The 25,287-nt window shown below is 40.4% G+C and overlaps 2 protein-coding genes and 1 long non-coding RNA gene across 13 annotated transcripts; 2 read left to right on the top strand and 1 right to left on the bottom strand.

Moving 5' to 3' along the window:
* Positions 1-746: 746 nt before the first annotated feature.
* Positions 747-3,001, top strand: LOC144038222 (uncharacterized). The gene is made up of 10 exons (XR_013289187.1): positions 747-827; positions 1,009-1,042; positions 1,131-1,257; positions 1,337-1,393; positions 1,493-1,534; positions 1,637-1,708; positions 2,032-2,077; positions 2,166-2,498; positions 2,570-2,782; positions 2,869-3,001. It is a non-coding gene; the product is annotated as an uncharacterized LOC144038222 (long non-coding RNA).
* Positions 1,559-21,900, bottom strand: chst3b (carbohydrate (chondroitin 6) sulfotransferase 3b). 11 transcript variants are annotated; one of them, XR_013289185.1, is made up of 7 exons: positions 21,678-21,900; positions 20,126-21,607; positions 5,366-5,434; positions 2,845-2,963; positions 2,592-2,760; positions 2,263-2,495; positions 1,559-2,112 (listed from the first exon to the last, which is right to left on the bottom strand). XR_013289185.1 is itself a non-coding variant. In XM_077550499.1 (3 exons), the coding sequence occupies exons 2-3, from the start codon at positions 16,534-16,536 to the stop codon at positions 14,824-14,826; spliced, it is 1,314 nt and encodes a 437-aa protein (XP_077406625.1). In that variant the 5' UTR covers positions 16,537-16,760; positions 21,678-21,900; the 3' UTR covers positions 13,549-14,823. The 11 variants fall into 11 exon arrangements, 6 of the variants coding, with proteins under 6 accessions (XP_077406625.1, XP_077406624.1, XP_077406630.1 ...); XR_013289186.1 differs by having other exon boundaries at positions 2,845-2,960; XR_013289184.1 differs by lacking the exons at positions 20,126-21,607; positions 21,678-21,900 and adding an exon at positions 5,691-5,785 and having other exon boundaries at positions 1,559-1,692; positions 1,998-2,112.
* On the top strand, positions 21,146-23,374 carry ghitm (growth hormone inducible transmembrane protein). The gene is made up of 8 exons (XM_077550505.1): positions 21,146-21,282; positions 21,443-21,545; positions 21,710-21,821; positions 21,894-22,035; positions 22,115-22,223; positions 22,473-22,661; positions 22,731-22,902; positions 22,978-23,374. The coding sequence occupies exons 1-8, from the start codon at positions 21,160-21,162 to the stop codon at positions 23,060-23,062; spliced, it is 1,035 nt and encodes a 344-aa protein (XP_077406631.1). The 5' UTR covers positions 21,146-21,159; the 3' UTR covers positions 23,063-23,374.
* The last annotated feature ends 1,913 nt before the right edge of the window (positions 23,375-25,287 follow it).

Below are 25,287 nucleotides of genomic sequence, written 5' to 3'. Positions count from 1 at the left end.
CATGAGAAAGTTTCCAGTTTTTTTTATTTTATTATTATTATTTTAAATCATAGGGCAGAGCACACTTTGCATTTTTACTTTTACAAATGGCGAAAGCAATCACAAGCAGTCCAAGCCAAGTCAAAAGTGGTGACTCTGGAGACGAATTGGTGTGCAATGTCCCAGGTGATGGGTTGTGGTGGACTAGTCGAAGTCCATGTGGCGTGTTAAGGATGGGGGCTGTGGGCTAAGTAGTTTATTGAAACTTGAAATATAAAATAAAAAATGGCGGCGACTCGGATAAAGTGGTCGAGAGGTAAAAGCTTGCCTGCGGTGCAAACGACCTCAATTTACAATTCAAAAGTGCGCTTGTGGAAGAATCGAACCGGGGCATCAAGATGCACAGGTAAAGTCGTTTACCACTGGACTATCCCGAAGAGTGAAACCGAATTTTCGTTTGTCGTATTCATATGCCGGTTGACGGATTTACGTTTGCCGCGTCACTGAAATACGTGCTCAATAAATACAAAAAAAAAAAAAAATTTGCGAACTGAGAGTTGGTGAAGTGGTCAACAATTATGTCTCCGAAGCAGCCAACCTAGGTTCGAGCCTATGTTGCGTCTTTTACACAGCACTTTGAAAATTTCCCTATCGCTCATCCAATGCAACACCACTCGTTTTCTATTTGTTTCTCTGTTCAATAGTTTTTTTTTCTTAATTTGCTTCCATGTGACGTCATCACCGGATACCTATTTAAGCCGGAACAAACGAAACACTCGTTTCTCACCTCAGACGTCCACCTGCTGCTCCGCTCGCATTTCCACAAGCTCATCCAACACTTTGACCAGGTAAGTGTTCACTCTTTTTAATAGCTTTTTAAAATTAACTGCTTTTACTCCTCTTTAACGTGATGCGGCACGTTTGGCGTGCTCGCATCTTGCTAACATATTTGCACCTGCGTTGATACTTAAAAGTGTTCTACGAGGTTAGACTCCACCAAAACGCCTTATTATCTCTAACCTTTTCCAGTATCACGACGAAAGCAAGCGGCATTTTCCTGGAGGTAAGTGGACCAAAATGTAACCATTTGACTGAGTGAAACGAGCGTATTTATATGCATGCGCGTTAATTGTCTAATTGTCTGTCTACAGGTGGAAATCTTCAAATTGAGCCTAAAATGGCCGACAACGTTTTAATGTGGATATATAGGCAAACCCATTTGTGTCCACAGGCTTGCATCTTCAACAAAACCAGATTGACCGCAAAATGACAGAATTTGTTTGTTTTTATTAAATCTCTATCATTAAACTGACTAAATCAAGTATCAGGTTGTGTTGATTCTTATTTCTGTCTACAGGCTCCAAAATGGCCGACTTGCTGTCCTTTGAGGCGTGGCTTCATGAGACGTTTGCAGGTCTCCTCTTGGCAAACATTTTAGCAAACGTCCAAACTAGCTTGTAAGGCTAACTGTTTAAAAGTAAAATGCTTACATCAACGTTGCCGTGTCTTTCAGGTCACAAAAGAGGCGTCCAATATTGCCCTGCCGTCTTGACTGGTGAAACGCACACTTTCACAAGAGTCCAAATGTTTGACTAATTTATTTCAACAAGTGAGAAGAGACATTCTTGTCATAATTTTACACAATTTGTCACTCTAGGAAGAACGAGCTCGGCACAAAGATTCTGGATGCGGCAGACTGAGCTTCAATGAGAGCTGTGGAACAAAACTGGTAATAAGTGAGCTTTTTTTTTTTTCTTTTCTTTGAGTTTCTCTTCTGCAGTTTCACCAAAATGGCAATGAGAAACGGCAGTCAAGGCTCAACACAGGCTTCCCCAATCCTGGTCCTTGAGGGCTGGAGTCCTGCAGGTTTTTTTTTTTAGAGTTTTCTGTTCTCAAACACACCTGATTCTGATCTTTAGACTCGGGTGTGTTGCACATGGAAAAGTCTCAAACCTGTAGGACTCTGGCCCTCAAGGACCGCCGGGATTGGGGAAAGCCTACTCAACAAAGTACTTTACCTTCTTGCATGTATTTCCTGCTGTTGTCCACCAGGTGGTGCTGAAGAGACGGATTCACGCAGCATGGCTCCACTTGTACGGTAAAGCTACTCCTTTGTCAAGGTTTGATTTGGAACTGTTGCAAAAAACGGACCTTTATTAATTCACTTACTTGACTTATTATTCTAGATGGTGGTGGTGCAGTCGATCAAGAAACCTGATCAACTCGTGTCCAACATGGATGACGTACGCGCCAAACAAACATGCCAGTTTAAAGGGCACTCACCTGCTTTTTGTGCTGCCTGTCGGACTTCATACAGATGGTGCTCAAAGCTGCCGCCATTTTCAATGTCGATGTGCAAATTAACTAAATGGCATCTTGACTGGTTCCTTGCTTGTGTTGTGCCAACATAAAGTCTACTTAAAATGAGCCATTGTATGCTTGCCATGTTGTCTTTCAGATGAAGCTGCTGGAATGCTCCAAGGTTGAAAGCGCACTCTGAATCGACACTGCCTCAGCTGGTAAGAGAAGGCACATTTCATTTCAGCTAACATGTTTCAATTGTCTCAAGTTGAATGACTGTTGTGTCCAGCGTGGAGGATGATGACGTGTACCTGCTCACAGCCCAAGTTCAAGGCCAAGCACAGAGCCGCAAGTCATCAACTTTTGGTTTCCGTGCTGCTTCTGCATCAATAAGGTACAGTAGGAGAAGTTTACACTCTTCATGGCAACTTAACCCCTCTTTTCAGCAAGGAACGTGATCAGCTTCTTGACCTGTGAAAACTGTTGCAGGAAACTCATCTTGGTAAGTTTCATGCCAAAAACAACTTTTTCTGCACAACAAGTTGACTTAACTTTCTGACTTACGTTTTTTTTTTTTTTGTGTCTTAGGTCCAAGTTCTTCTTCCTGGCCGACCTTTTGTCCACATGCAGGGACGAGCAGACTGTCCAACTTGTAACTTGTTTGCTTTGTGATTTAATGTCTACTATGCAAAAAAAATAATAAAGCATGATTACAAAAGAACACTTAAACTCTTCATTTATCCTTCTCAAACACCTACAAAAACATAACTTAAAAAAAAAAAACTTCCAACTTTTTAAAATAAAAATTATATCAAACCCCCACCCCCCCCAAAAAAAATCCCCGCAGCCTAAATTTTTTTTTTTTTTCAAAAATTGGGCGTGGTGAGGCTGGCATACTGCTTGATGATTCGCCAATGGAGCTGGAAGTGGGTGGAACAATAAAAATAAAATGCTGTGATTGGTCGATAAGCGGATGTGTCTGCAAATAAGAAGTGCTGTGATTGGCTGGCCTATAAGAGTGGGCGTGGTTGTGCAACTTTGAAGCACCATGATTGGGCAGTTTTATAAAGTGGGTGGAGCAATGAGGATAGAAAGCTGTGATTGGTTGATAAGTGGGCGTGGCTATGCAAATTAGAAGCATTGTGATTGGTTGGCCTAAAAAGTGGATAGGGTTAAGCAACTTTGAAGCACCGCGATTGGTCAGATTTCTAAAGTGGGCGTGGCTATGCAAATTTGAGCACTGTGATTGGTCGGTTGGGGTGGGGCGTGGTTATGCAAATTTCAGCCGCTTCGTGATTGGTGGAACCAAATTTGGACGGAGTTAGAGGCAGCCAAAGCAGCAGCTAGCTTTTGAAGGTACCTTTGAGTCTTGAGGTGAGAATTGCACATCAGCCACTACATTAGACACAAGACTTGTTCTGTTCCCTTATAACTTACTTCAGCCAAAGTTACATCAATTTGACAATTTAGTGTCATTTGGAGTCATGTGGAAACAAACAGGAGTCGTAAGATTACACTCGTGTCCACAGTAGTGACTGCTGTGAAATTTTCAACTCAAGCTCACGCACTAAAGATTCGAATGAGTTGAGGGCACAAATGACTCATAAAGCACAAAGACTCCCATTTAAATTGAACAATTTATTAAAAGCTTCACATGACAATTTGAAAGCATTTTAGGGCGGCAATCAAGGTTTGCGTGGGACTACCTCAGCTGAAGGAGCTCATGTGTGACGTCACTTGCTTCCAATGACACTCGGACAATTAGGCTACGTTCACACTGCAGGTTTTAATGCTCAATTCCGAATTTTGGGTGTCATTGCCGCGCATAATAAATGAGCCGTCTGCGTGGCTAAATTACTCATTTCACCACCACAAATGTCATATTTATATATGACATAAAAAAAGTTATATACAGGTCGCATTTGGGGTAAAAAAATCCGATTGGGGTCGCATTTGCCTGCAGTGTGAACGTAGCCTTAGTGTATGTGGCACCAAAGGGGACGCGAGCACATCCGAACATCTGACATCTCGCATTGGGATAAAAAAAAATAATTGCCATGTACTTTGCAACATCATCACACACTTCTGGACATGTTTTGGAATCACAGTCATGTTAAACAAGTTAATTTCAAAAACAAAAGCAGGCTGAGAATGCTGCTCAAAAACGTTGAAGGTAGAAAAACGTATGCCTAACAAATGCAAAAAGAGTTTATAAAAAAGCCATGGAGAAGCTGAGGCACTCCGACAGAGGAATTTATTGTAAAGGCAAAAAGTCTTTATCGGGGCTAATGAGGCATCACAGGTGTGTGAGCATGTCAAGTGAAAAGCAGTCATGTGACAGCATCACGGGAGAAATGCCAAGCTGACTAAAAATAGGCATTACGTCAGCAATTCTCAAATGAGGTTTTAAAATATTTAAAATGTAGCAACCAAGCAAAATAAATAAATAATTTGATCAGAGGTTGCCTCCCTGCGACTAACATTGACAAAGCACAACTTTCTCACTAAAAGTCACATCAGTGAAACAATGCAATATTCATTTTTCATATAATATCAATTTTTCATTATTAAATAAACATTTTTAAAAATTCTTAAGCAGTTCCTGATTTTATTTAAAAATTAAGTTAATTATTTATTTTTGAGAAAAGATCTGTACTATGGGCACAAAGGAGGACACTTTATGTTAATTATTATTTGTATGTGCATAAAAATGTACTTTACAATCAAGTCAATTATTTAACGATATATTTTTTTTGTATCTCCCAAAAGTTCTAGACATACTACTGCAAATGGAGTTCTAAAGTTTAATAAACTAGAAACAGATGACAAAGCACTCTGTTTTTGCTTTGGCCTGGATAGGGGGTACTTGGCTGAAAAAAAATTTTTAGCAGGTGGTTCATCACTGAAAAAAAGTTGACAACTACTGCATTAGGCTATACACGCAAACATATGGCAAGACTAGATACAAAAAAAAGGCAAAAATTCAAAACAAGTCCAGAAGTGTTTGACGATGTCATGCAGTACATAAAGTTGAAGCGGCACAAGCTACATAGAACAAAACAGAAGCAAAATAGGAACGTGTTACCTTTACAGAAGATCTTGGTCACGAGATGTGCATGTGAAGCCATCACTCTTTCTTTGTGGCCGTCAGCTTCTGTTTGGAGAAGAACAACCCAAACAACATTCAAGTCAAGCGTTTTCCTTGATTGACTTTTGATTGACAGTCGGGTGCTATTTGTGGGTGTGCTAGCTGCCTAGCCACACAGCTTTGTTGACATATTAGCAAGCGAGCTTCCAGTGACCTAGCGATTGATAATAAACAAACTAAAGTGTTATCAAAATCTCTCTAAGTCGTGTATTGTCATATCCTACACATAAAAACGGCAGTTTAAAATGTTTAAAATACTCACTCGAACGACATTGAAAGGAAGGCTTGCTTGCTGAACCGGATGCGTACGGTAAGCGAGAACGTTCAATTCATTATTTAGGCAAAATTGCGTGGTTGACTGGTTGTCTTGACAATGCAAAAAACAACAACAACACACACGTAATGATTATGTTTAGGCTCATATTTGTTTATTTGTACATTTTCGGGTAATCTGTTGTTGTTGTTGTTGGAAACACTTTCAAACAATCTTTCAAAACAAATAGTAAATTACATTTTTGTACCGAAAGCACTGAAAGTGGCGAATGTGCTTTGGGGAAATAGCTTGCTTGGTTTTCGACGGCAACATTTGGTCAAAACTTTTTTTTTGTTTCTTGGTAAAGTCCTCCTTACCCAAGACAGCGTCTGCAGAATGAAATAAATAAATGAATTTGATTATTCATTTTTGTATTTATTTCCACACTTATTTGTATATTACTTTTGATTTTTTTTAAATATGTTTTTATTTTTGTATTTATTTTTACTTGTGTTTGTTTATCTATGTGTGTGTGTATATCTATTCTATTGTTTTTATTTCCAACTATCATATTTTTTTCTATTTAATTTTTGAATTATATTTATATATATCCATTTTTATTTATTTTTTATTTATTTTTATTGATGTATGTATTTATTTATTTAGCATTAAGGCATGTTCTCCAATTCAAGCGACATTGCATTCCTTTGAACATTCCAGCTGGGCACAGAGGCGTCTCCGGCTCCTAATTGCCACTGGAGGAAAACAACGGGGGGTGAAAACAGTCCGAAAGAGTCACGGGTGCGCTCTCCTGCTCCCATGCGGAGTGTCCGTCTGCATGCTTCTGTGTGTGTGTGTGTGATTGCTTCCTGGACATCCAAAGCAAGGAAGTGCGAGGAATGAGGCCTTCAAAGGGAGCCGGTGCCGCTAATCCGCACCTAATGGCCCGGCCTGACAAGCTAGCATCCGGCCGGGGCCCCACACCTACAGTACACACACACTCTTCCAATTATATTTAGGAAGTATTTAGAGATTTCTTTCTATAGTTTGAAACAAAGTGACATACACCAGGCTGTCTTGGATCTCAAATCATCTTTCTCCATTGAAATAAATGGAAAGACCATTAATCTGTTCTAGCACCTATTTAAAAAAAAAAAAACAACTATACATTCTTTAAGAAAAATATCATTCTTCAGTGTTGTACTTTATGAAAACATACACTGATAAGTTGTAATATACAAGCTAAATAATAAATAAATAATTGTTCATAATGACTAATTCATTGCAGCTCCTACTGGTGTGTGCTTTGGCCACCTGGGGGCAGTACAATACAGACATGAATATACACAGAGAGGGTCACAACTCTTCAGTAAGCTGCAGTCATTTTGCATGTGCAACCACAAGTCTAAACACAATATGCTTGTAGAATAAGAATTAAATGCACTGTTATTTTTTTTAGCTAAATATAAATTATTGGTATTCATGGCAACATTGATAGCGCAACAAAGAAGTAAAGTTTCTTCTTCTTTTTTTAGTGTAACGGTAATGGAATCTCCCTTCTAATGCGAGGAATGCATTTGCAGTTACAGTACACGCATTTCACTGTAAACAGATTGACTGATTTGAGCGTAATGACACACTGGAGCGGCTTTTAGATGAGAAGAAATGCTAGCCTGTGCGGGGCGTCGGCCTGCTGCTGTGTGTTTATGCTGAGTGTGCGTACGTGCGCACCAGATAGAGAGCAGCTTTGTGTCGAGCGCAGAAAGTAATCAACATGTCCCCGATGCCCGTGCGGCCCCACCTGTACCTCCAGGGATGAAGGAGAGGAGTGTGAGCGAGAGAGGGAAGGAAAAGAGGGGGGAGAGGACAGGGGAGGAAGAGAAAGGGATATACTGTCATGATGTGAGGGTAAGAAGAGGAAGCGAAAGGGAGGAAGAGCTAAGAAATGTGAAAGAAAGAAGGGAGGGGATGCACGGGGCAAGGCGAATGAAAAAGGGAAGCAAAAGAAGAGAAAAGGAAGTGAAAGTCAGAGAAAGGGGGAGGAGTGAAAGGAGAACTTTATAGTACTTGTAACATTTTATTATATTTCCATTATTGTGTATTTTGAGTTATCAAATTTGAATGAATGGAATTTAGTATTTTTTAGGAGCGTCAAAATTAGTGAGTTAATTTTGAGAGTTAATTTCAAGGTCCTTTAATGCCACAAAAAATTTTAACGCGCAATTAATGAACGCCCCTTTCTTGGAAAGCCTGTACTGGGCGAATTCCAGTCGCAACGCAGCAGACACGTCCACGTCAAAATTTTGCAGTAATAAATGTAATACTAATGTAGATATTTGTGGAGACTGGGTCAAAAATGTGCAGAATTTCACAACTCACTTCCTGTTAAAGATTAGATTGCTCTTAATTACGAAAAGAAAAATGCACTGAGCTGCCACCAATGTCTTACAAATGCAATTATGCCATCTAGTGGCAGAAAAATGACCTCAACACAAATCAATATCACACTCAGTACATCTTTTTAATTTTAACTAAATTGTATGAATTATTATGAAATGACTGTATCAATGAGTAAAAGATGCAGCCATATTTCTATTAGTTTTAAAAAAAATCTACTTTTATGTCAACAAGAGTATGAAAAATTAGGAGAATTTTTTTTTTATTGTACATTTAGAACAGCCATAACATTTGCGATTAATTGTGAGTTTGAAGTAATTATTAATTACAATAAAAAAAATTGAATCGCCTGACACCCCTAGTATTTTTATTTCTGTCAAATATCAAATAAGGTCAAATTTGACCCGATAGTAAGGGTTAATACAAGTGTGTGCGTGCGTGAGGGGGTGCGTGTGTGTGTGGTGAGGCCCACTGCGTGTTGTTATAGCCGCACGTCCCAGTTGACACACCACTAATACAACACTCGCCACTCTATTTTTACTTAGTCCTCCATTATAAATTCCAAATCCTCTAACTATATGCCTCAAACGTTTCCTCCATGACGAGTACAGCAGCCTTTCATTATGGCTCACGTTAAAATAAACGTTGTCACACCTTGTTCCTTCAACAAGAAAAAAAAAGAAAATGAATGATTGCGAATGAAAGGCTGCAAAAAGGAAAAGAGAGGCAAGCAAATGAAAGAAAAATCCAAATGGAAGGAAAATAATACAACAGCTGAACATTAGGGTGTGTACACTTCTGCAACCACATGATCTTAGTTTTTTATTTTACTTTCCCTTCAAAGTTTTTTCCCCCCGCTTGAGTTGTAAAGGCTAAAAGTCACAAAAGCTTTTCTCTCAGCAAAAAGTTGACATTTCAACAGGGGTGTGTACACTTATTATATCCACTGGCGGTCAAGTTTGGTTTGCACGTTGAACTACCAAATGGGGAACTGACCCAAGAGAGCAACGGCAGTTTCCCACCCGAATTGGAGGCAAGATAGCTGCTTGCCATTGTTATTTTTAGTGCTCAAGTGGCACCCGCCTGACACTCCACTTGGAGCGCAGCCAGAACGGCACGAATGGGAAACGTCCATTCACTGCCTCCAAATGTTTTTTTTTTTCTTCAATTCTTTTTAGTAGCATTGACAAAAGGAGGTATTGATGCGAGCAAAGACTGAAGCTTTTTTTGTGCTCCTCCGCTGGCTGAGGAAGCCCAAAAATTGCAGCAATGTTTCGGACCCAAGGGGCCATGCACTAATCAACAACAAAATATTGAAATAGAAATATTGAAAATAATTTATTATATCATTCCCTGACCAAAAAAAAACAAAAAAACAGCAGCATTAAGCCTAGTTGGCCAAAATTAAATATGCAACTTTGATTCACATCACACGCTTTCCGCTTGTTGCTAGGCAGACACAACAGTCTTTGTGCTGTTTCCATGGCAACTTGGGGCTCTACTGCCTCACATGGAAGACAAAGGACAGGGACAACAAATCGGACAAAATGACGGAACTTTTTAATATATATATATATATATATATATATACAATCAAAAAAAATTTTTAATCGTAATTAATTGCATGACTTCAATAGTTAACTCACAATTAATCGTAAATTATGTATCTGTTCTAAATGTATAATAAGAAATAAAAAATAAAAATAAAAAATAAAAAATTCCAAGCTTTCATACTCTTGTTAACATAAAAGTGGAAAAAATGTTAAACTAATAGAAATATGACTGCATCTTTTGGTCATTGATACAGTAGTTTCATAATAATTCATAAAATTTAGATACAATTAAAAAGATGTACTGTACTGTATAAAAAAACTAAAAAAAAAACGAGTGTTCTGTTGATTTGTGTTGAGGTCATTTTTCTACCACTAGATGGCATAATTGCATTTGTAAGACATTGGTGACGCCTCAGTGCATTTTTCTTTTCATATTAAGAGCTATCTAATCTTCAACATGAAGTAAGTTGTGAAATTCTGAACATTTTTAAAATTGTAAAATACAATTTGACCCCAGTCTCAACAAATATATGCATCAATATGAAATTTATTTCGGCTAAATTGTGAAAATTTGTGGCGTTAAAGGAACTTTAAATTACCTCAAAATTAACGCACTAATTTTGACACCCCTAATACACACATAGGATTCATGTTGAGTAACGTATACAAAAACTAACTTTAAGTATCACAAAAAAAAAAAAAATTAAACAAATATCGAATTAAATCATGTAGCATAATTGCCAAACTATTGAATTGTATCAAACCGTTAAAAGATGCCGATTTTTATCAACAATTTTGGTCAAATGGGTTTCAACCTAGCCTCGTCCATGTTGTTGTTTTGTACCAGTAAACATCATTTATCAATTTTCGGACAGCATGTAATATTCTTACGTAGTTTTACAAAGGAGGCATTTAACGGCTTATTGCACTGTCTGAGGTTTAAGAAATTTAATAATTTACTGTATGAAATGTCTGTTCTTAATTATTTAATAATAATAATAATCGCAAGGTCATCGATGGCGTAATGGCGCACGTTACTGACTTTAATCATAAGTTAGAGATTGATTTTGTTTTTATGGTGCTGCAGAAAATACATTGTGGCTTGAGCACATAAATATGCGTGCGTCTGGGTTTAACACCTACGCAGAAATCCATCTGGACCGTCACCACTGTCCAGTCTTGCAGTCTAAAAAAATAATATATATATATATATATATATACAAATAAGGCCTTTGTTTAATTAAGTTATCTAAAGTGGCTTGGCGCATATAAAATGAGGTCATCATCTCAGCGATAAACGCGACTAAACAAGCTGATTACAAAGCAGTGAAAATCAAACAGGGTGAAAAAAATGTCACTGTATTTTGTTTTAAGTCTCTGGCAAAGATCACTTGTCAGATGGAATCTTTTTTCTTTTTTAACTTAATCAAACATTACATCACAGACTGTGTTCACATGACAGAAACTATTTGTTCAAAAAAACACACGCATTTAAACTGTGCGGTTACATTTTGTTAAAGCTACTTCGGTTAAGAGTAGCAAGACGAACTTTGACCTGACTTCCTGTTTTGGCCTAGACGTGAGAAAAAAGGGGATGTAGAACCAAAAGACGCCAATAACATTTGAATATAGAAAAAAAACATTTAAATATTAACATTTACTTGTAGAAGTTCTCTTGCATTTCCTCAAATATGACAGGACTCTTCAACCTCACTAATCTGGATTAAGGAATTAGACAATAAAGTGGCACTTTGATTAGTCCAAAACTGCTCGCGCGTCAGTGGATTAATCAGTCGAATGCAGCCTCCCCACAATGACTGCGCCGAACAGTCATCTTGTGTTTTTGGTCGGGCGGTCGCTGGTGGTTGATGTGGCGATGAAGCAGGAGGGGCGGGGTGACTTAATGTCCCTTTTTTGGGGGGGGGGGGGGCGGTGGTGGAACTGGTGAATGCTTTTTATTTTATATTTGTACTATCAGTGACTCCACCCTCCCTCCACGTTAAATGGTTTAACAAAGTGTACACTTTTATAAACTCTTTCACGATGAAAATGTTGATAAAAACATCACTTCTTACACTTTAACAATAACAAGTTACTCCATCAGATGGTAATGTTTTTATTGATTGATTTATTTGTATACGAAATGAAAAGAATGAATCAGGCAAGTGAGTAGGAAAAGATATGCGCATGCGACAGGGCGGGGTCAAAATGACCCGTGCCGACCACATGATATGTAAAGTCGGGCTAATTGCAGCCTTGAGTAACTAAAATAGCCGAGGCCGCGGCGGTAAACACACAGCGCGCCTCCACAGCGTCCCGTCCTTGGCCGCACAAAGCAGCTAGTGTGCAAAAAAGAGAGCGGTCCTCTGCTAAATGGACATTTTTGCGGATGGCGTAGGTTGAGTTTTTTTTTTTTTTACGTGCGCCAGCGGAAGGTTACACCTACACAGGATGGTATTTATTTCCAAATGATGCAGGGAGTTCTAATCAAATGCAAACCACCTCACATTGCTGGTTAAAATGGCCGTTTTGTCGTCTATTTGACATCCTCGATGCGCCTAGCTAGCATTATAGCTAACAATCTGATAGACGCGTAAAAACATAGACATTGTAGTTAAATGTGGTCATTATAATATTACTAAAACATGTAATCTAATAGCAACCAACTAGTTTTGCCACCACCTCACATTGCTGGTTAAAATGGACGTTTTGTCGTCTGTTTGACATCCTCGATGCGCCTAGCTAGCATTATAGCTAACAATCTGATAGACGCGTAAAAACATAGACATTGTAGTTAAATGTGGTCATTATAATATTACTAAAACATGTAATCTAATAGCAACCAACTAGTTTTGCTATTAGCAACTAGCATTAGCATGTATGCGGCAAAACTAATTGATATAATTTCACACATTTTAATTCACATGTCAGTAATCTGGGTAAAAGGTTTAATTAAAGGAATTTGTCAAAATGGCCCCACTCACCTGTTTGTCATCCTCAATAGACAATTCCGTGGTTTACAATTTTTTTTCTGCGGCCAGGTCACTCTCGGAAAATATATATTTTTATCTCAATGAGTTTCTTACCTGGTAAAAAAAAAAAAGAATGTTAACATTTTCCATTAGAATGTCTCAAGTTGAGGTCCTTGTTCTTCTTTTTGATTAGCTAGCACATTAGCTAACTAGATTTAGACAAAATTGATGTTAAAAATAGGTTCGATTTATCTAGCATCTTAAAAGGGAGTATGTTGGGCGCACTACGTTAGCGGAGGATTAGCTGGTGTTGGCTACGTGGTGATAGCTGCCCAGCTGTGACTCATTAAGATTCGTTAATATTTGTCATTTTGTGTTGATGCTAACTGTTAGCATGTGACTGGCGTTTACCATGTTAGGATAGCATTAAGCCATTTTTAAGAAGTTGTTTGAAATACAGTGTGTAATTGTTTCTCAAATTTAATCTTTGTGGCATTAAAAAACTTGAAGCCATACACGCACTCGCACATACACATATTCACCCACATACATACAAAAAAAAAAAAATATATATATATATATATATATATATTAAAAAATATATATATATATAAAGGAGAGCAATGATGATGACATGTCAAATCGGTAAAATTACCGAATGAACAATACTGAGCTCTCCAGGAAAAAAAAAAATTTTTTTTAATGAATAAATAAAAAAACTTGAAGCTGAATTTTTTATGAATTGTACAATGTACTTTTTTTTTTTTTTTAAATTTCCTCTCTACATCTCCCCCTTGTACAGAGTTTGTGCACTTCCTTTTACAGCGTCATTGCCCAATGATCATTGAACAAGATAAGCAATAACTCTTCTAAACAAGGTCCATAAACCAACATAACGATGCGGCGCTAGCCCGGCGCCCTCGCCACAATAAGAGGACTCACAAGTCGGTGTCAAAGCATGTTTATTGCGACCAACGTTAAAAGAAACAACCTTGAACGGTCTGCTCGTGCTGACCACGGTATCAAGCGTCGCGCCTTCTCCGCGTTTCTCTATCAGCGGTCAAGAGGCTTGTGTCAACAGACGCCAGACTCGCAAACAAACGTCGCACCGATCTGCAAACCAGCTGCAGGGTCCGGAATGTTTGCATTTGGAAACATCTGGTTTCACCAAATTGGTCCTTACATTCGCCAAGATGACTTCAAACAGTTAGCAATATGCGGGGGGGAGGGGGGTGGGGGGGGGATCAACCTGCAAAGAAGGAAGAACATTAACTCATTCACTGCCATTGACGGCTATAGACGTCATAAATTCATTTGAACTATTTCTATTAGTTTAACATTTTTTTTCCACTTTTGTTAACAAGAGTATGAAAACCTAGATTTTTTTTTTGTACATTTAGAACAGATATAAAAAAATAATAATTATATAATTAATCGTGAGTTAACTAGTGAAGTCATGCGATTAATTACAATTTAAAAATGTTATCACCTGACAACCCCTAATTTTTAATTTAAAAAAAAAAATTGTAATTTTTTTCCAATTTTTAATAATCTTTTATTTTTTTAGAAAATATTATAAAAAATTAGGGGCGTCAGGCAATTACCATTTTTTATCGTAATTAATTGCAATTCACTAGTTAAAAAAATTGTAGGTTTTCATGCTCTTGTCAACAAAAGTGGGAAAAATGTTAAACTAATAGAAAAAGTTCAAATGAATTTTTGACGTCTATAGCTGTCAATGGCAGTGAATGAGTTAAGAACACTGGGGTTGACTGAATACTGATGGAAATGTCTTCTTCCTGCTCTTTTTTCTTTCTTTATTTTTATAAAGCTACCACTTCATTTGGAGTTTCTTTGGTTGGCAACATAGGAGCTGTAAACATTTAGTGGAGGTTCCCAGAGTTCCTGGTCGTTACTGTTTACTGCCCCCCCCCCCATTAACTTTCTCTTTTGGGAACGCTTCTGTTGACTCAGAAATTCAACTCGCACGACAAGCCCGTTTGTGTTGGAGCGACAAAATGGTCCTGAGTGCAAAAAAAAAAAAAACAACAAAGCAAGCTTTTCACATGCCGTGGTTTGCTTTTAAATAAGCGATATCCGGACAAGACTACATGGACTTGCTCTGACTATTTTAAATAAAGTAAAAACATGTTAAATATCAGAATAAATCTGTTTCGTGATAAAAGAGGCTAATAAATATAACGTTGTGTCCGTTCGGGTCTACAAAATGTCTTCTATCAAGCTGATAGACTTGTCCGTTAGCATCTCTTCACTTGTGACAAATTTGTAGCCGAAGAGTTTCAGGGTGGGCCCGCACACCTTCTGGACCACCTGAACTATCTTGAAGGGCAACTTGAAGCGCCACTTCTCCACTTGCTCGGTGGAGTTCTTCTGCGTGGAGTAGATGCCGCCGGCCTCCTTGGAGGCTTGCGTGCTTTTCAGGATCCACGCCTTGACCTGCGGCGTGAACGGGACCCCGGTGAACTTGTACATCTGCGACGCCTTCCTCATGGGGAAGCGCGCCACGTCCTCGTAGCGCACTAGCATGTAGCGGCCGCGCAGCCACGCCGGCTGCCTGAGGCCCATCTCCGCCGACATCCGGATGTTGTTGCAGTTGCTCCTCAGCTTCTTCACCTCGTCGTCGTCGACGTGCACGTCGCCGTCCGCGGCCCACTGCTTCCAGTTCTTGTATTTGGCGGCAAAGGCCACCATGCGGGAGGCGAGCACCGCCCGAGGATCGCGAACCAGCTGGATGAATTTCAGGTCCAGACGCGGGTCCTCAGCAAGAGGGCGAAGAGTTTCCAGCTGGCGCACCCTCACCGACTTGATGGCTCTGTGCTCCTTCTCCCGGCAGGTCTCCGACGCCAAGGTCAGGTTGAGGGGCCCGCAGCGCCTGTTCCCGCAGTGGTAGCGCTCAAAGACCCCTTTGACGAAGGGGCTGCAGACCGCCTCCCCGCACAGGGAGCTGCTGGACCCCCTGCGGAAGAGCGAGGCAGTGACGTGGTCCACGGGGAGGGGGTCTATGAAGCTCTCCAGCAGGGAGAAGTCGCACAGGAAGAGCTTCTGAAGCACGTCCCGGTACGCTTTGGCGGCGGCCGTGGCGTTGGTGCCGCCGGTATCCAGCGTCAGCATCTTTTCCACGTGCCACAGCGGCTCGAAGAGATAAAACATGTTGTTGCCTTGCTGGTTAAAAAACTCGCCCACGAAGGAAGAGCCAGTCCTGGTGGTGGCCAGGAGGAGGATGTCTTTCCTGCGGCTCGTCACCGCCGCCGCCGCCGCCGCCGCCGGCCGGTAGTCGCTGTAGTCCTCCAGGCGCCGCTTCATCAGCATGAAATCCGAGCTCCGCTTGCCCTGGGAGGTGACGGAAACATTGGCCTTCGGTCGGGCGCTGGCGGGTCGGCTGGGCTGCACCAGGGTCTGGGGGGTCTGCTTCAAGGCCAGTTTATCTGACACCCTGAGTGAGTCGGCGGATGGAATAACAAGAGCAGAGTCAGAGATCAGAAAAGGGATGCCGTGGGTGCCAGCCGATTTAAGCATTTTGACTGATCTTTTGACTGATCTTTCAAGGTCCACAGAAAATTATGTGTTTGGACTATGGAAACACACATACTACCAAATGAAAGATTGGACTCTCATCTTTCATCAGAAAAAAAAAAGTTGTTTCTACCTTATTCCGTTTTTGAGTAATCAACAATAGAAAATGGCTAGTTTCACCTCTGTTTTGAAACAAACGTCTTTTAACGTCTTTGGCATTCCTCCATAGGATTTTACTAAACGTTATTTAACGTTTTTGGCAGTCAAAGAGTTAAGAGCTTGTTGTAAAAAGATGACTTTGAAAGTTTTCCGGACTCACCTTGAGATAATGTTGTTCTCCTTCTCGATGATAACGAGCGCCACAAAGAAGACGATGGGTATGCTGTATTTGATCCTCATTCTCTTGGCTGTGGCAGCTCCTGGGTCTGCTTCTTAACGGGTTCTGCCAATCTACTACCCCCCCCCCTCGCCTCCGCTGCCAAGGAATTCCCTTAACTCATTCACCGCCAGCCCGGTTCAAAATGGATTTTGCCGTCTATAGCCGTCAATGGCACTGAACGAGTTGAGCCTTGCAGGTTTTTATATTCCCCTCTCGCCTAGGCTGGTTCTTGCGATGTTTCGACCTGTGAACGAAACCAACATCAGACTGTCCGTTACGCATTTTGCTTTTGCGTTTTTGGTCAAAACATTGAGGAAGTTGTTGATACACAGGCAGAGGTGTCAAAAAGAGAAGCACAGTCACAAAGACTTGTTTTTTTTTTAGATCTACCCCTCGGCCAATTTGCTTTGTGTTGCCAGTTTATTTCTTGGCATTGTCTTTTACCTTTTATGACTGGCAAGTTAAGGTACCACCGTCAGAAATGGGAAAACCAGGTCAAGAAAGTAAAAATCCTGCCAGAGTTTTGCCACAGGTGCTTCTCGTAATGACCTTGTTTGTCTGCCGGTTGAGTACACGCACCTGTCGCTAAAGATTGACCGTAGATTTCCCATCTCTGACAACCGTACCACAATCTTGAGAAAGGAAGGCAAAAAATAGAAACAAGAAGTATGTCGAATTCCGCCTCTCTGTTATCTTGCGAGCAGCACCCGCATTCCGAACCGTGCCCATCCAATCTGTAAATACCAATCCGTGGGCACTTGACACAAAAAAACTCTTCTCAGGGTCGTAATCTGACACCTGCCGTTTCCTCGCCCAAGGTCACGGCGGCCCTGACGTCCAGCTGCTGCTGCTGCTGCTGCTGCTGCCTGTCAACACCGGCAGGAGATCATCTTTTTCAACACGTCAGCTACGGATGCACAACCGGACCATCTGCTAAGGTGCCGATGACGGCTCACAGTTCCCTCGGAATTCGTTTTTTTTGGGCACTGGGTACTTATGTTAATGTTATACAGGGATGTGATTTGACCAAAGTGAAATTATCTGAAAATTTAGCCGGGGGTCTGGGGGGCCGCTGGCACTTTCAATGCACTCACATGACAAAGAAATAGACAAAACAACAGCATCAATTTTCAATGTATATTGAACTATCCCATATAAAATGGCAGTTTTAGTCAACTCAAAATCAGTCACATTCAAAAACATTGGACTGCCTTTGCTTTTAAAAACTATCACTGAGAATATCATCATATCTAACTAATGTGATTACTAAGTTAACACATAAATAATGTTGAGGGGTTCAAATTTCAGGAACAAATAATTGTATCATGACCAAATGAAAAGTAACTCATATTAGAGCATACCACAAATGTCTTTGTTATAGCAGAAGATGTTATCTGTCGGAGTCATGTGCATACACAATGAACTACTACTAAAAAAAAAAAAAAAAAAAAACAAAACGGATTTTTTTTTTTTGGGGGGGGAGATAAAAAAAAGCGGAATTCCGCGAATTAGCGGAAAAATCACATCCCTGGTTATACCTCGAAAAAGACGAGTCGGCCATAACAACCTAACAGGTTCTTTATAAGGAGACATTTAGACAAAGCTCTGAACCACCAGACTGCAAAATCATTCTAAATGGCAAGAAATCTTACCTTGCCAAATGTTAATGACGTGGGAGTGGCGAGCTCGTTAGTTGACTGAAAAGTACGGTTATCTTCACAAGTGACATCTTTGGCATCTTATCTCTCGCACAAGGTTGGCATTTACCCAAACAAGAGGCAGCAGTCACCTTGAAGACGTGGTTGCTAATGTCCTTGTCTGACTGGACCCAAGTCGAACCCTCATTCTTTCTCCAGTAGGTGCAACTTCCAACGGGTCGCCAGCCAATCACAGGGCACATAGACAAACTCCAAATCCCACCCATGGACAATTTACACCCTCCACTGACCTCATAATCGTGTTTTTGGCCTCTCGCTCAAAAGTCAGACTGGGATCGGCTCACGGGCCGGGACAAAATCGGATGGGCAGGATTGCTGCATCGATCCTGCCTTGATTTCCATGTAACACGTCTAGAAGTCGAGTCCTTGCATCCGATCGTTGACATTCGCAGCACAGAAGCACGCCCGAGACTGCACGCAGTCTAAACACTCAGCATGCTTGGACGCCGCTTGTGAAATTCTCCGGGAAGTTTGAAGTCATTGAGGCGGAATGGTGTGTAATAAAAAAAAAAAAAGGCCGTGTTTTCCAGCCTTGAACAGGCCAAGGCTCTAATTTTGTATTAGAAAAACATCACCAGAAGTAAATCCATCCTGTACCTTCTGTCATCTAAGCGAACAGCATTTCAATGTTCTGCCTGTCACTATACGTAGTTGGCATCGATAGAATAATAACACAAATTGGGAATGTTTGGGAATCGCTGGTGGAGACGTACTGGGTTGGGGGTGGGGCTTCGTTTCCAGCTCCCATTTTGCACCACTCTGCCGCATGCCGCGGCCACAAAAGGCCTCTTCAAGCAGGGGTGACCCCCGCGAAACGTCAAACTCCACGGGGTCATTCGCACGTCGAGACGCGGGTTCGTCTCGGGTCATGTGACGCCAGTGAACGTTAAAAGGCTCTTTCACACAGAGAGCCTGCAAAATAGTTACAGACCGGTGTGCCTTTGATATAGGACTGAGGGAGGGAAACCCAACTTTTTTTTAAACCATAGTTTTCCTTTTTCATACTTTCGCAAATTGCGTTTCAAGGCACAGGACTGACTTTTTGGGCAAGTACAAATATTTTGTATTTTTCTGTTGACAGGCAACATTTATTAATAGGGAAGTCATTAATAAATATCATTCTTAAAATATAAAGTTAAACAAAAATGACAAAATCAAATCAGCACACTATGTGTGACTTGCTCTTCCAATGTTAAACAAAAGAAAATTAATTCCTGACTTATTGATTACGATTGTCACACAGAAACCAACTCACCTGCATGCGATTAGTTCAGTACAAGCAGTTTTATCTGAAATTCAACATTTAGAAAGAAATGCGTCTATTTTGTAAGATAAAGTTGTTCATCTCTGACAGTAATGACTTACTTAAATACATAATGGACAATATAACTTTTTTCAGACAATACAATTTACTATATAACATTGTAAGACTAAACTTGTAAAGACAATACAATTTATTTATTTTACTATTTTATACCTTTTTAAGACATTTTACAACAATTAAACACTTTATTTATTTGACTTTTTGAAAATACATTTTCTTTTCCTTATTTGACTGATTTTGAGGTTCTTAACGTTATATACAGACATTAAGGAACATTTTTTTTTATTGTAGATTCGTTTTTTTTTTTAAATTTAAGACAACAAAACGTGTTTTTTAACAGAACATATTTCTGTATGTGAAATATAATAGAGTTAAACAAGTGAGTAATTGAAGTCACACTGTAGCCATGCTATGCTAATTAAGACTCCTAAATTAGAAGTCACATCCCTCTAACAACTGAGTTGGTTTGTGAGCAGCTCGCTACATTACATGCAGTGACTTGATGTTGCTGAACTTTTCATTCCCACAATGCTAAGTGACTCAGGTGTCCGTTAGTCGTGTACCCACCATGCGGACGTGCCCACGCTGTTTAATCCGTCAAATTGAGCGCGTCCAATTCGGATGATTAATTCCATCATTTCCTCCAGGAAAAAAAAACAAATGTGGTCCAGGAGTCCAACAGGAGGCAAATACGAGGGGTTCTGTATTTCCAGTGGGGTAGCTGCACGTCAGACTGTGCGTTGGACTGAATGAAAAAGTTTTCGGACCAACTGTTTGCCTCTGGCTGGATGACGTAGGAAGAGACCTCCCATGGATTTATGGATGAGTTAAAAAAACAACAACTATAACTGCACATTTGCACAAAAAATATGCCACCAAAAATGCACGTAACATGCATGCTAATTAACAAAACATGCCACAAAGGTATGTTTTATTTGTTTTTAGTTTCAATTGTACTAGTTGAATACATAGTCACAACAAAAGCGGAATGGCTCCCTCTAGTGGAGTAACTTGCAACTCACGCATAGGAACAAACAGGCGTCGGACTATTTATTACATACACGCGCACGAAATAAATCCAAATGAAAGATAAAAGTAAGACGATACAACTTTTTGTCTACAGCATATTAAACCTTTGATATAGATTTATAAGCTATACATTTGTCAATTATTTTTATTTGTGTTTTTTATGGCGTTTATTATGCCGCCTTTGACTCGACTCTTAAGAACTACATTTCCCAACTGCGTCGTCGCAATGTTGTGACGTCACAAGAACCTTCAGGAAGCTTGCAAAACAATTGCGTCAGAAGCTCGCGCACGACAAATACTTGACGTCCAGAAGGTGAACGACTACGCACATCTCTGTAGTAAGTAACATCCATTTACCTCCACAACAATTTTATAGTAACTTAATTATAGCACTCAGTTGATTTAGTCAAACCATGAACACGAATAAGATGCGTCAACGTAGGGATGCCAAGCAAATGAATGTCGGCTAAGTTCTGGAAGCCGTAGCTTCCTACTGTAGTTTTTAATTATGTGACATTATCATAGTGCTGACTAGTGTAGTTGTTGTTGTAGGTTGACGCACAAACGAAACTATGCTTGTGGCAAGACTGACATGCCTGAGGAGCCTCCCCGCCGGGCTGGCCAAAGGTTCCGCTGCCCTGCGGTCCTCCACCCTCAACCTGAAGCCATGCCCGACCCTCTTCACACCGCGCCAGGTAAACATGCGAAAATTTAGCCCAGCAGCAGCAGCTAGCATGTTAGAATTGTAATTCTCATTTAGAAATGGCACCTGAATGCAAGTCAGGTACATGTAAAATCTTCAAAATCAGTTTTGCTGTCTTGCTTTTCTACAGCAAAATGTTTTGTTTCTCTCAGGGTTTCTCCTCAAAAGCCAGATTTGGGTTCCGCCGGGCGAAGACGACCAGAGATCAACTCAAGGAAGCGGCGTTCGAGCCAGCCACAGGCACCGCTATAAAAAGTAAGTATTCCAGTTGAAATGAGGTATCATCCAGTGGAGACCCACAAGGGAGATACGTGTTTCTGAAAGGGTTGGAATAGAGTACCTTGCTGTTTAAACCGTTTTGTGTGGAGAGTAAGAGACATGGCTTACCTTTGTCTCCTCCTCTCTGGATCTATTTTCAGTTGACAGCATGGGACGAATGATTCTAGCTGGAGGTGCCGCAGTGGGACTGGGAGCGTTATGCTACTACGGCTTGGGGATGTCCAGTGAGATCGGTGCCATTGAGAAAGCAATGTGAGTAAACGGCAGCTCTTCATATGCTATATGCTATATTCCCTACTATATGAATGACTTTATTTTGTGCAGGATCTGGCCTCAGTACGTGAAGGACCGGATCCACTCCACTTACATGTACTTTGCGGGCAGCGTGGGACTGACGGCTCTGTCGGCGGTCGCTGTGAGTCGAACCCCGGCGCTCATGGGACTCATGATGGGAGGCTCCTGGATGGTGAGGATGACTGCAGAAAAAATTGGAGTATCAGCATAAATGGAGGAATGGAAAAGTCAAACCCCCCCCGTCCCCCCAGGCTATTGGAGCTACGTTTGCTGCCATGATCGGCGCTGGCATGCTGGTCCGCTCCATCTCGTACGAGAACAGCCCCGTGCCCAAGCACCTGGCCTGGATGCTGCATGCAGGTACGTCCACGCGACACTAGAGGGCAGTCATGTAGAGTCTCCCAATGTATATTTGACACAGCTTCCAAATCAAATGATTTTTCTTAGAGGATGATTTTCGATTACGGGAAGCTAAAATTGAAATCAGGATTAAAAGTTATTTGCCTAGCCCTACTGCACATAAAGTGAAATAATGATCTCCTTTCAGTTTACTCACAAAAATGGTCTAACGGTGTGATAATTTTAATTTTTTTATTTTTTTACATATAGGTGTGATGGGCGCTGTGGTGGCCCCTCTCACCCTCCTGGGAGGCCCCCTGATAATGCGGGCCGCCTGGTACACGGCGGGCATCGTGGGCGGGCTTTCCACGGTGGCCATGTGCGCCCCTAGCGAGAAGTTCCTCAACATGGGCGGACCCCTGGCCGTCGGCTTCGGGGTGGTCTTTGCTTCCTCTATCGGTGAGCACACACACACACACACATTGAAGATGGAAGTTGGGAAGATGACGTCCAACTCCCCGTCGGCAGGGTCCATGTTCCTGCCGCCCACCTCGGCGTTCGGGGCCGGCCTGTACTCGGTTGCCATCTACGGCGGCCTGGTCCTTTTCAGCATGTTCCTCCTCTACGACACGCAGAAGGTCATCAAGAGGGCCGAGACGCATCCGCTCTATGGAGTTCAAAAATATGACCCCATTAATGCGTAAGTACACGACTGATATGAGTGAAACACATTTACGTGATACAAAAATAATAATAATAAAAATGTGTTTTCCAGGTGTATGGGAATTTACATGGACACGCTGAACATCTTCACCAGGCTGGTGATGATCCTGGCAAATGGCGGAGGCAGGAGGAAGTGAACAATTAGGCTCCAAAGATTTTCTTTTCTTCTTTTTTTTTTATCTTTTGCAGAGCTGAATGGTGTCCTAAGTTGGCAGCAAACGAGATGTTATGCTCTTTATCGCAACCAGTCTCTAAACTCAAGCACTTCACACGATACAGAAGTGATAACAAAGTTCTTAAAGGCACAGGCCTCACTGACGGGAGAAGTGTTTCTTTAGTTTCTGCCTGCCGTTCGTCGTCGATTGTATTTATTGTTAAATACAGCTCTGTTCAATTTGTTGGTAAGGGAGCATTGTTATTTGAATAACTCAATAAATGACTCAGATTGATGACATTTGTCCTTATTTTGACTTCATCACAATCTTTTTTTTTTTTAAGCACCAACTAAAAATTTTACATTCCTAGTATTGTTTTACGAGAACTTAACTGTAGTATTGTAAAACTAAAATAAGTACTCTCCTTGTTAAGGTGCATTACAGACATGAATGGTGTTCGCAGAATGATACTGCCACCTAGTGGTGAATTGAAAGTATATTTTTAAATACTAATTCATATTTGATCATGATCCAAAAACATGTTAATACGCTATATTTTATGGACTCATATGTTGGGGTTTATAAAGTCAACTCATTGCCTTACTAACATACATGTACATGATCAGCGTGGGGGACCCAGAAGAGGTTTTCTTTCGCAACACACACAGAGTGCAGTGTGTAGCGTAGCAGCAGATGACAAAGGCTTAAAGGGTGCACTAATCCTCTTGTCCACCATCTGGTTGCTCCGCTCAAATTAAAGCCTCCCAAGCAAGCAAGGACACTCACAGCAGATGTGAACAACTGGAGCTAAACGGCGTACAGGTGCCTACATGAGGATGCCATGTTTGACTTCAAATTCACCATCATGTCACACGTAAACTGTACTTCTACATGTAAATGTAAAAAAAAAATAAAATAAATAAATCTAAGATCAAAATGGTTTTGTCAAAATACAAAAAACAAACAAACAAAACAATTAATTCATTCACTGCCATTGACAGCTATTGACGTCAAGAATTAATTTGAACAAAAAAAATATTGTACATTTAGAACAGATAAAATTTGTGATTAACTCATTCACTGCCATTGACGGCTATAGACGTCAAGAATTAATTTGAACTACTTCTATTAGTTTAACATTTTCTACTTCTGCTAACAAGAGTATGAGAATTTGGAACATATAAAATTTGTGATTAATTGTTAGTTAACAAGTGAAGTCATGTGATTAATTACAATAAAAAAAATTAATCGCCTGACGGGCCTAATAAAAATGTAAAAAAAATAAGGGCCGTTTAATCGTAATTAATCGCATTAATATTTTATATCTATTATAAATGTACAATAAAAAAATCTAGGTATTCTTAAAAAAAAAAAAATGAAATGAAAACAAAAGGTAAACTAAAAAATAGTTCACATGAATTTTTGACGTCTATAGTCGTCAATGGCAGTGAATGAGTTAAAAAATGGAATTTGCCTATAGGGATGATGGCAGAAACATTTTACTATTAAAATAATTAAGAAAATCAAAATCATGCAACAAAATAATAAAAATACGCAATGTAAAAAGTTGGGCTGTCTATTAAATGTATCTATCGCCATTTTTAGACACATCGTCTGCTTCCAATCCTGAATGATCCTGCATTCTGATTGGCTGACATCACCGAGCGTCAAACGCTATTTTTATTCCGCACTTGCAAACTGTCAACCCTGCCTGACACCAATTCAACTCGTTAACATCGTGCCTGGGTGTTAAAACTGCACACATCTTTTTTTTTTTCTTCTGGGAAAAAAAAAAGAAAAAAAAAAAAACTGCACACGCAATCAACATTTGCATGTAAATGAAGCCCATTAAATGTGACATCAACCAATAAAATGTCAATTCATGTCACATTTTTGTTTCCTTACTTCTTTTTCCTGCTGCATCCCCTCCAAATACATTTTTACGGCTATGTGAGGGATTAGTTATCAATTTCCTCTACGCTGACACACTTTGTGCTAAGAAGGTTCCGCTCAAATTGAAAAAGATAATAAACGTTGCAAAAGCTTTGCAGGAAAAGTTTTGCGACTTAAGGCGGCAAAGTGAGCGTCGATGGCAGCTAAAGTGTATCAGCGCGACTGTCGAGCTGCCAAGAGAGCAGCCTGAGGCTTATAGGCCACTGGATCGACTCATGGCTTTAAAACCCTCGGCAAACGGTCCACCCCCAAAA

This window comes from Vanacampus margaritifer, chromosome 18 (genome assembly GCF_051991255.1).
Source record: "Vanacampus margaritifer isolate UIUO_Vmar chromosome 18, RoL_Vmar_1.0, whole genome shotgun sequence".
NCBI lineage: Eukaryota > Metazoa > Chordata > Actinopteri > Syngnathiformes > Syngnathidae > Vanacampus > Vanacampus margaritifer.
Note: the sequence above shows the minus strand (reverse complement) of the source record. Positions and strands in the feature narration are given on the sequence as shown.

What these genes read in the sequence shown, in the direction of transcription:
- chst3b (XM_077550499.1), bottom strand. Translation starts at nt 16,536, where the DNA reads ATGAGGATCAAATACAGCATACCCATCGTCTTCTTTGTGGCGCTCGTT. An exon ending in GAGAACAACATTATCTCAAG is followed by an intron (nt 16,058 to 16,456) that starts GTGAGTCCGGAA and finishes CGACTCACTCAG; the next exon opens with GGTGTCAGATAAACTGGCCT.
- ghitm (XM_077550505.1), top strand. Translation starts at nt 21,160, where the DNA reads ATGCTTGTGGCAAGACTGACATGCCTGAGGAGCCTCCCCGCCGGGCTG. An exon ending in CCCTCTTCACACCGCGCCAG is followed by an intron (nt 21,283 to 21,442) that starts GTAAACATGCGA and finishes TGTTTCTCTCAG; the next exon opens with GGTTTCTCCTCAAAAGCCAG. An exon ending in CACAGGCACCGCTATAAAAA is followed by an intron (nt 21,546 to 21,709) that starts GTAAGTATTCCA and finishes ATCTATTTTCAG; the next exon opens with TTGACAGCATGGGACGAATG.